The sequence below is a fragment of the Ptychodera flava genome, chromosome 1, assembly GCF_041260155.1.
Source record: "Ptychodera flava strain L36383 chromosome 1, AS_Pfla_20210202, whole genome shotgun sequence".
In the NCBI taxonomy this organism is placed as follows: Eukaryota; Metazoa; Hemichordata; class Enteropneusta; family Ptychoderidae; genus Ptychodera; species Ptychodera flava.
In genome coordinates, this window is record NC_091928.1 from 15,120,407 (window position 1) to 15,131,872 (window position 11,466).

Consider the following 11,466-nt stretch of genomic DNA (forward strand, 5'->3'; position numbering starts at 1 on the left):
AGTTTTTTCAAATGAAAAACACATGTTCTTACTGTCTCTAGTTCATACTATGTGGACCAACATGTCTTAATTTCAACATAAACTGTCCCTGTGTTTTCCAAAGTTCAGAGATATCATTTGAAATGAACCTTGTCATGGACATTTTTGTCCAGCCACCCTCCACCAATTTTTGTTTCCCCATTCTTTACTTCGTTTCATTGTCATATCTCGATAAAGAACCCCCACCTAGCATCACAAAATTACAAAATATTTTCAACTGAACTCCCAGCCCTCTTTACTTCCCTCTCATTTTGTGCGCCCTCACCTTTCTTATCACTGTTGCACCCATGACTGTTACCATGACAACTAGGAGTAACCCATGACCTGACCTGACCTCTCTCCCTTCCAGCTGTGACATTAACCAATTCAATACAATCTCTCATTGCTTCTGTTTTTATCTGATAATGAACTTAGAGACATCTTTTACTACTAATGTTCTCATTTCTTTACTTTCAACCAGGCATGTGTGGTTTTTTCTGCTTTAATTTTTCAAAGCATTTTATTTAGAGTTTTTGGTTATTTTTCTGTCTTCTTTCTCACTGCCTCTTTTTGAGTTTGCATGCCAAATAGCATGAGATGGTATTATTTCAGGGAAATCAAAGTGGGAAGTGATTCGGCAAGCTTCCATGATATCAATTTTGACAGTGTATCCATTTCTTGAGAACAGATACAGCAGGTATATTAGTTTCAGCAAACACGAAATATTGTTTAAGTTTCTTCAGGCACAAATATTGGTGGTTTCCTTGGTAACAGGAATACAAAATGATTATTTGAACCCCCCCAATAGCCATGTGACTTCATGTGAAATCATTGTGCTTTCTGTTATGACTCTGGAAAAAATCCCAAACCAAGTGAAATCAAACAGAAAAGCAATACATCAATGCGTTTTGTTTCCAACATTAGAGAGAGAAATAATTTTACATGCTTGTAATCGTACCATGATAAAACAAGCAAGGTCACTGTGATATTCTGCAGTAGTCAGTCAAAAGCCAGACTTCTGACCATTGGAGGCACAACAATGAGAATTGCGTACTTGCCCCATTAGTATGGCTCATATTTAGTTTGATTCACAAGGAAAGCAGGATGTCAGAAAGCGTGTCAATTATTCTGACAGAAATATTTTGTGAAGAATTTTAAGGTTGCAATCGTGACACTTCCTTGTCAGTTCAGTATTAGTGAACTAGGGAGTCATGTAAAATTTCACATGAATTAGGGAGTCCTGTGTAAAAGTAGACATAACTAGGGAGTCACTCAAAACCCAAACATGAACTAAGGAGTTGTGTTTGGAATTGGACCCTTCAGCTTCATGAATATTAAACCAACAGTCAATTATGCCAGTATCACTATCCACTTTGATTTTCTACCTGCTCTGTCATATAAATATGTAAGGGAAAACATCTCAGCAGCATTAAATTTCACCTGAACTTTAACACTCCATTTTCTAATGATGATTCCATACAGCCATTTTGTATGTTGAGAATTTGATTTGCATGTTTTGAACTCCCACAGTGAAATAGAGGCAGTGAGAATGATCATTTCCAAAATCATTTCTTCTCACTCCAAAATTTTTTGCATCAAGTCTGATCTTTCTCTGTCTGCTTTCTTGCTGTGTGATGTTTTGTTTTTAATTTCACAATTCATTTTTGTTTGTTCCATTTTTGGGAAATCAATATTAGCATGATAATAGGAAATGTGGGCATATCTTCCCATGATGCCCAGCTGCAGAAACTATATTTTTCATTTGTTTTACAAATTTTTCACTCTTATTTTTTTTTAATTTTTTTTTTAAATATCCATTTTATAATTTGCACAGTTCAAATATTGTTCATCATCCATCACATGCATGAAGAACATAAAGTTTTCTCTTGCAGGTCTTGTTAACTGATTTTTAATGCGTAAATTTGTTTCTAGAAGTTTTACGAGGGTGTCAATTTAAATGTGATAATTTTGCCGTAGATTTTTTTCAAAATAATGACATCTTGGAAGTCATAAGCATCATAATAAGAAATGTATATTTTATATGAAATACTCATTGTTTGCCGAGACACTGCATTTTCTCTATGATAAAATATACACAAACAATTGACCGAAAACTTAAAGTTTAGGTCTCAAATTGCTACATCTCACAACATGAAACTAAAATGTCTTCCACTCTCAGATTGGAGAACACAAAGACATTTGATAGTTTACAACTAACATTCAAGTTCTCCATTTTTTGAGAGATTTTTCTTTCAGGGGCTAAGCCAGATGAAGTTCTCCAATACATTAGATTTTTTATCACCAACCTAGGGGGCAGTAATAATTTGCATGTATTACCACTTACCACCCAATAAGATTCACCCACAAATTACCAAGTGGACTCCCTAGTGAACCTTTTTTGCACTCAGCAGCTCTTACCCCATGCCCACAACATACTTTACACTGACAAAAATGTTACCACATTCTATGACTTACCCCTTCTTCCCATCATCCAAACAGTGTCATTTGACAGTGACATTGGGTCGCAGGAGTCAATCAGTATGGGCCTTTCATTGGTACCTGGTGGAACACAGAGAGAGTTTGATAGGAGGAAAAAGAAAAAGTGAGTGAAATTTTCTGAAGAAAAAAAATCATACCAATGTAATTGTTTATCATCATCGTGCAAGTCGGTGAAATCACAATTTTTGACAAAAATTTGAAATTTATCAGGTATGCTCATTGATGTTGAATCTCAAGAAGAACAAAGTTTTCTTTTCAACATTGCTGTTTCACAAATCACCAAAATAAAGCATCGTGTGCATTGATAAAAACCAAGTACTTGTTCCAGTAACAGGTAAATTATTTAGACTTAAGCATGAAGAGGAGACTCCTGTGTAAAATAGCAGAAAATAGCTGTTTGGCGATATTATCTCTGTCAGCTTTGTAAATATCTTTAAAAAATGGACAGTTCTTATACTAGCAATGTCAAACCTATTTACAGACATGAACTTTTGGAGGAAGCGATGAAAGCAAAAACCCCCTTTGCATTATGGAATGGTCCAACTGTCGTAGCGTGGTTGGAATTGTGGGTAGGCATGCCTGCCTGGTACGTAGCCGCTTGCCGGGCCAACGTCAAGAGTGGCGCCATAATGTCAGCATTATCAGATCAGGAAATCCAGCGTGAGATTGGCATAAGCAACCCACTTCACAGGATGAAGTTGCGACTGGCCATACAAGAGATGGTCAGCCTGACAAGCCCATCAGCGCCACCAACGACCAGAACAGTGAGTACTTTCACTTTTCTATCCTCTCTTATCCAACTTGTCTTGTAACATGCCCTTTTAATTTCCAGGTTGTAAATGTAGGTTTTCTGCGACAATTTGTTTTGCATCATCAGTTTTAGTTCAGTGTCGTATGAAAATCAAGTGCAATTTCCAGTCAGAATCATGACAAATTCAAAAAGAAATGGAACGAAACATTCTACTCTGCTGGGCTCTTCACTTCTTACATCTGTACTACCAAGTAGTTGCCCATTTCTTCACAGCTGTTACCTTGTTCATCTGAAGAGAAAAAAGTCAAAAGGAAGATCTGTCAATCAAGAGAGGGGGTGCAAGGAGCACAGCGCCCTCAATTGATGAATCTTCAACGCTGTGGAAAAAAGACTCATCTGTTTATTAATTATTTCACCATTTGCTAATTATTTTTTAACAGACATTAGCATTTGGTGATATGAACCACGAATGGATAGGCAATGAATGGCTTCTATCGCTGGGTCTGCCTCAGTATAGAAGTTACTTCATGGAGTGTCTGGTGGACGCACGCATGTTGGATCACCTCACCAAGAAAGATCTCAGAGGCCAGCTCAAAATGGTGGACAGCTTCCATAGGTGAGTGGCTGAGGGCATCTGTCATGTGCTCGTCACATGACTTACATCGGGTCTTCACAACTGAGTCATTTTCAATTGCCTGAGAGTTCACTGTTTATTGATATTTCAGAGGAATTGTCTTCGAATAACAAATGTAAACCCAGATACTCTCCCAAAGGTTTCAATCACTCGGAATTAATGAAAGCATTGGTTTCATTTGTGATGTCACTGTCATGTGATCATCACATGATCATAAAAGATGGCTTATCATGAACCAAAAGCATAAAAATGCATGTTGGTTATGAAAAGAATTAAAGATGACTCGCATATATGTAACAGAAAAGAAATGTTAATAAGTTTCTAAATTTTTTTATCACAACAGGACTAGTTTTCAGTACGGTATTATGAGTTTGAAAAGAGTAAATTACGATAAAAAGGAGCTTCAGAGAATAAGGGAAGAGAGTATGTCAGAAATTAAAGGTGAGTAAAATTTCATCAAGGTTTTGGAAATTTCTGAATTGATATCAGAGTAAAGCTGAAAAATCATTCCATCCAGGTTGTTCATGAATCGGCTTTTGTTCGGAACCTTACAAAGAAGTTGACACTGAAATAATTGCTTGAAAATTGAAAGTTGTACAGTTTCTACCCACCAGGTGTGCTGTATGTTATTATTCAAATGAGATAGGCTAGTGATGTCAAACAAATTTTAGAGGTGCACCAGTACCCGACAATATTTTCCATAAATTATAGTCCTCGGTCCTTGCTTTCCAAGTGGATCAACTCACAGGTAGACCTTTGACACTTCCACAGCGCAAAAATTTGTGAAGATAATAGGCGTAATAAGCTTGTTTGCAACACTTAAACACCAGGTGTACTAATCATACAATGCTAATGTCTCTTACAGATGTTATAGTTTGGTCCAATGAAAGAGTAATTAGATGGGTGAATTCACTTGGTCTTCGAGACTATGCAATGAATCTACAAGAAAGCGGAGTTCACGGAGCTCTTATAGCGCTTGACGAAAGCTTTGATCACAACGCACTGGCCTTAGCGTTACAAGTACCTACGCAGAACACGCAAGCACGGCAAATCCTGGAGAGGGAGTTTAATAATTTACTAGCACTGGGCACAGATCGCAGGGTAGATGAGGTACGTTATGACACAAGCCACTACAGGAGTTTTTCATAATAATGTGCAAAATGATATTGCGAAATAGAAAGATGTATAAAAGAGGTACATGTTGAACCTTTTAAATGGCTGGAAAGTCTTGTCTTTCCATATGCCATCTGCAACATTGTTCATATCTTGCTGTCTCTATGTGGATGACATTTGTTTATTAGTCCCCACGGACACCGTCCGGGGGGACTTATAGGTTTGGTCATGTCCGTGCGTGCGTCCGTGCGTGCGTGCGTCCGTCCGTCCGTTCACGCAGATATCTCTGAGATGCCTGGAGCGATTTCATTCAAACTTGATAGAAGGATTACTTCATATGGCATACAGATGCACGTCAATTTGTTTTGTGATACGATCCAATATGGCCACCAGGCGGCCATTTTATTACGATTTTTTCATGTACAGAGCCATAACTCAGGCATGTTCCAACCGATTTTATTCAAAGTTGGTACAAGGACATTGACCAATGTCATACAGATGCACGTCAATTTGTTTTGTGATACGATCCAATATGGCCGCCAGGCGGCCATTTTATTACGATTTTTCATGTACAGAGCCATTACTCAGGCATGTTTCGACGGATTTTATTCAGAGTTGGTACAAGGACATTGACCAATGTCATAGATATGCACATCAATTTGTTTTGTGATACGATCCAATATGGCCGCCAGGCGGCCATTTTATTACGATTTTTTTCATGTACAGAGCCATTACTCAGGCATGTTTTGACCGATTTTATTCAGAGTTGGTACAAGGACATTGACCAATGTCATAGATATGCACATCAATTTGTTTTGTGATACGATTCAATATGGCCGCCAGGTGGCCATTTTATTACGATTTTTTCATGTACAGAGCCATAACTCAGGCACGTTTCAACCGATTTTATTCAAAGTTGGTACAAGCTTATTGACAAATGTCATAGCTGTTCACGGCAATTTGTTTTGTGATACGATCCAATATGGCCGCTGTGCGGCCATTTTATTACGATTTTTCATGTACAGAGCCATAACTCAGGCATATCTCAACCGATTTTATTCAAAGTTGGTACAAGGACATTGACCTATGTCATACATATGCACGTCAATCTGTTTTGTGATACGATCCAATATGGCCGCCAGGCGGCCATTTTATTACGATTTTTTCATGTACAGAGCCATTTCTCAGGCATATCCGCATGTTTTGACCAATTTTATTCAAAGTTGGTACAAGGACATCGACCAATGTCATAGCTATGCACATCAATTTGTTTTGTGATGCGATCCAATATGGCCGCTTTGCGACCATTTTGTTACGATTTTTTCATGTCCTGAACCATAACTCAGACATGTATCAAGCGAATTCATTCAAAAGTATTTTTATCACAGACCTAATGAAGAGGACTCTATCCTCTTTGAGGACCTGTAATCAAAGTACCGATTAACAAGTGGGGACTGTGTCATCAATGATGACTTATTTGAATTTCTTTTTTTCAGAATTTTTCCAAATTTCAAAAATTTCATAATATGCAGTTACAACTGAAGTTTCTTCAAGAACAAATGAGCCGAAAATTTTCTCTATGCAGTTTCAAGAGCAACAGAAATAAACACAAACTAAAAATGAAGTTTTCATAGAAAGGTATTTGTACCCAAAGCTCACTGGAAAGAAAAAATGTTATCATAAGGTGGCAGTAAAAAGTTTTGTTTGCGTGGATAATATTTCATCTCAGTCATATTTCATTCAAATTATTTCACAGGGTGATGGAAAATTTAGACGTACGCCTTCGTGGCGGAAGAAATTCCGACCCAAGGATGTAAACAGCAGCAGTTCTAAAGGAAAAGACACTAAGGGCCTGACTGAAATGCAGATGGGACTTTCTGCGTCTGCACGGGCGATGGAGCCAATGCCTATAGATCCATACACCGGTAGGATGGCGCCGGGGTCGCCGCTCCACATAGCAAAAATGGCCAATCAGAGACCAGCTGGTAACACGCAGCAGTCAACCACAGCACAATCAACGTCCACGCCAGATGGTCCGAATGTTCGAACATATTCCTGCTGATGATGACTGACTTGTGACCTCAGGTATGATAGTGTGACCCCTGACCTTTGAACCCAAGGGTCACTTTTTACAGCTGAGCTACCTGATAAGGGATCTCGTCTGCTTTTAAATTCACATAATCACAGTGTGTACAATAATTTGTTTTACCTTTGCTGTTAGAATTGCTTTCATCAGTTAATCTTAGATGCCAAAATGCTAACAGAAATTCTTAACAAAATATGAGTAAGTGTTGCAACAAGTGATATCTTTGTGAATACAAATTTGCCGAGTCATTGCAAATTCCAGTAAATTTTTATTTAAATCAAGATCTGATCAAAAAATGTTTTGATTATGAGCATGCCATCACTGCATTGTTTGTGATTCTACCAGCCAGTTCTGAGACCCCGGGCTGTACGGATGAAATGTAGATTTTTGAAAAATTGTGAAATTCATTGGTAGGGATTCTAGAAAAATGATTACAAAGTAACTGTTTGCTTTTCCTTTTATTTTCCAGGTTCTGTTGGGAATAACTCCAGAAAATTGTGACTTTGAAATTTCTACAATCAATGTACAACCTACAAATATGCAGAGAATAAACAGACTAAAATTTGGGAATAAAATAAAATATCTGTCTGATGTCCATGGCAGCTGCACGCTTTCATTAGTCCAAGGTCTACACACCCCTGTAAATAGTCCATGAGGCCACTTGATGGACTGAACCATTGCAAAGGTTGGGGGTAGCAGGTTTCTCAAACAGTCTATTTACTGTATGTCTGACTTGGAGCAAAAAAAATCTTTATTTTGTTTTATAAAATCTATCAGGTGTTCTAATCTGGTTGTGCCCTATTTATTTAGAATCACCGTACACAGATATGATATCCTCAGTCAAATTTTCTCTTTATCTGTCAGTTTTTCGTTGGTTTTGTTTTGATGTTAATGAGAGAAATTTCAGAAATTTGCATAATATCAAAGTAAATTTTAAACAAACTTGACAATAGCTTATCTTGTGCTCCTTTTTTTGCTCAGTAGTTAGCCTCTTTTTTGTTTTGCTTTATTCATAATTTTAGTTCAAGTTCATGATTTTTTTGCTTCTTCAGTTGTTTTGTGTTAAATGGTGCTGCGCTTACAGTTAGTAAAAAAAGGGCTTTGACCAATTATATTCAGCCATACAGATTCAAAATGCACGGTCAATTTGCATATTTAAGACAGCAAAACAGATTTGCTGAGAAATATTTCTCATGTACAAACTGGTGTCCCACTTTGTCTCACTCTGTTTGTATTCTGTATTCAGTAACAATTTGATAAAGAAAGCATAGTGTATGAAAGGGACTCATTTGTGCAAAATGAAAACGTAATTCTAATCAAAACCAATCCAGATGTTGCATTTCTACTTACCATTTGAATTTTTTTCGAAGGTGATCTTAAAATTTAACCAATGTTGCGTGATTTACAAAACGGTGAAAAATTCCCAAAATTCCACATTTTCAATGTCGTGTGGTGGATTTGCAAATTACATCCCTATCAGAAATAGAAAGGACAAAGATGTCTCTGCTTTGCTCACTTTATCAGATTGAACACAGAGTCGCTAAGTCAACGAAAACAATTTTACAGTCAGTCGGCCTGTGTATGAAAACTCACCCAAAATCCAGGCAGTATTGTGAACTGTAATGGCTGTAACACTAATTGAGCTGAATGCTCCACAATATGGACATTATTTCGCATCATTCCTAAATTTCATGTAAATATATATTGAGCAATGTGTAATTAATATCACTTTCATTCTGGGCTTTTTATGTTTCATCTCCATGTTTAAAAAAAATTAACGGCTTCAGATTAGTGTTTTTCCCATATTACACTGCTTGTCAATACGGTTGTTACATTTTGGCTCTCAGGCACAAACAAACACACATTTTGTCATTTACCTATGTCCATCACACTTTCATTACCATGTATTTTATTTTCTCGTTCCAAGAATACTTCAACACGACTTAAGTGAAATATAACTAGGATTTTCATTTTGTTTTTAAGTCACCTGTGACATACAGTGATTTACAATAATGACTATTAAGAATCGAGATAAAAACACATCCAAGAAATGTTACTGTAAAAATGTGGTAGTGAAAGACGTGACCAGTGATATTTTTTTGAAATTTTCAAAACTGCCCTGTACAGAATCATATATATGGTTTGCAGATCTGTCGTAGTAGTAGTCTTGCATAAGTTTATAAGCAATGCAAAATATTTTCCATGTGCATGACACTAGCAACTCAAATTAGACTTTTTGTCTGCTTTTTTATGTCAAGCCTAATATATAGATGGTGATAAAACAAAACAATGTTGTGAGGCTTCAATTCTATGCATTTAGAAATGTACCGTTTCCTCTTTTTGTTAGACCAAAAAAAAAACCACACAACAGTGCCTCTTTATTTATGGAAAGAAACAACAAACATCTTGTGTATATCAAAATGTTCTTACTAGGGCATTCCATGTCTCTATGTGGCCACTGATATCACTGTGGCTGGATGAGTAATCATATGTAAATGAGGCAGTCCTTATTTGGTTAGGTGCTGCTGCATACTGTCTGTTGACCATATATAGAAAACGCATGTCCATATATGGATGTCGTTGCTACGTGTTGCTAGCCATATTCTGATATTAGGAAATGAAAGTCCATTATACATGTGGTGCTCCAAGATACGCTACGTAGGGAAAAATACAGTCGAACACTTTCGTTTTTTCTTGTTCATGTACATAAATATATTTGAATGAACTTCATAAAACTATAATAGAATGCACAAAATAAAGTGCCAAATTGTTTTAAGTCATAGCGAATATGTAAATACTGATTGTTGTTTCTTTCCTCCATTTACCATTGCTTAGGGTTAAAGGTCAAATTGTTAAAAAAAAAATTGAATGCCAAGTTTCACCTACAGCATTTCTTATACTGTACTTATGGAACTATTTTTCAAAGCAATAAGAGTGATTGTGAGGATGAATATGGAACTTCTCGGAGAGAGATTTTCACCCTCTATAATGATGCTTTATCCCCGGTATGATATTAACGTGTGGTTTTTCCTTTACACATTGGAGCATACCACTTTTATTCAGGGAGAATTGGAGGATTATCTAAAAAGAGAAAGCATGTGCTATATTGTGGTTGCATTCCACAGATTTTACATAAATGTAGAATAATTAGCTTATGTTTATCCACCATGACTTTAGGATGCGTGCAGACAAGTTTTCTGCATTTTTTTCCAGATATGTATTCCCAAAAAATTTTAAAAATTTGTAATATTTATATGTATCAAACTTTGTGGTCTCCCTGTTTGCTGTTTATGCCTAGTCAGCAAAAGTATCTGTAATGGTTGAGGTCCTTGCCACAGCCAATGTGTGAAGATAACACAGGTCATGTGACTAGGGTGATTTGCATATTCATAAGGTCATATGAATATATATTAGTTAGTTTGCTGAGACAGAATTCAGCATCTAGACTGAAGTGGAGAAGCAGCTGACTTGAACAATTTGCTGTTTTATGCATTTTTCGGTGGAGATTTAACTGGATGTGGGCCTTGAACAGGATTGCCTTATAAGGACACTAATTTGCATCATCTTACCATATATGGTGGTTTTATAGGTGGCAGCCTCAAATGAAAGAGGGAACTTGGCATGTGAAATCGGAAAAGGTAGCAGATATGTAAATGTAGGCAATTTGGTCAAATAGAATCCTGAAGTGGGTAGGAAAGATGGACGGACGATGTCCAAATATTTCTTTTTTGATACAACAACTACAAAACATTTCACTCTGTCTCAGAAGAAACACCAGCAGAGTGCCTCTGCAGTAAGTGTAATTATGTGTACAGTAATACTAGGCCCTGATGGATTAATATACCTCATATAATTTACTTTTCAATTTTTCCTTATTAATCTGAAAGGACCTGGTTGAATTTCAAGGAGTTTGATACTTTGTGACATCATGCCAACTCAAAATGTTCACGCTCAGTGTTGATCAGTTATATTAACAGTCTCATTATTCCAATAGCTGAAATTTTTTCGTAGTGAATTGACAGACTCCTGTTATATAAATTATTTCCATGATACGACGGACAGGTTTCTACACGTGATAACGACCCGACAAAAAAAAACAGAAATAAAGCTGTAAGTTATTATTCTTTATTATACATATTTTGTGTTTGCGTGGTTGACTTTATAGTTTCAATAAATACTGTTTGTGGTAAACGAGCAAGGACTCATGGCAAAGGCATACTAAAAGGACAAAGTCGCTCATTTTCGAGCCTTTTCCCATGAATTTTGTTTTGATATGAAACTTCATTTGTGCTGTTTGAGTTCTTGATATATGCTGAAATACTGGTCAACTTGTGCACAACCTCAAATCTGCTTGCTGCCAAACAA

General features: G+C 36.7%; 1 protein-coding gene across 7 annotated transcripts in view; it reads left to right on the forward strand.

Annotated features, from left to right (window-relative positions):
• LOC139130957 (liprin-alpha-1-like) overlaps positions 1-11,234 on the forward strand; it is a 197,807-nt gene extending 186,573 nt beyond the window's left edge. For all 7 annotated transcript variants that reach the window (XM_070696815.1, XM_070696850.1, XM_070696833.1 and 4 more), the window contains 7 exons: positions 2,518-2,620; positions 2,999-3,281; positions 3,709-3,884; positions 4,246-4,343; positions 4,768-5,012; positions 6,772-7,100; positions 7,571-11,234. In XM_070696815.1, the coding sequence (XP_070552916.1) occupies positions 2,518-2,620; positions 2,999-3,281; positions 3,709-3,884; positions 4,246-4,343; positions 4,768-5,012; positions 6,772-7,077 (1,211 nt within the window). In that variant the 3' untranslated portion in view covers positions 7,078-7,100; positions 7,571-11,234. The remainder of the gene's footprint in view (positions 1-2,517; positions 2,621-2,998; positions 3,282-3,708; positions 3,885-4,245; positions 4,344-4,767; positions 5,013-6,771; positions 7,101-7,570) is intronic.
• Positions 11,235-11,466: the final 232 nt, after the last annotated feature.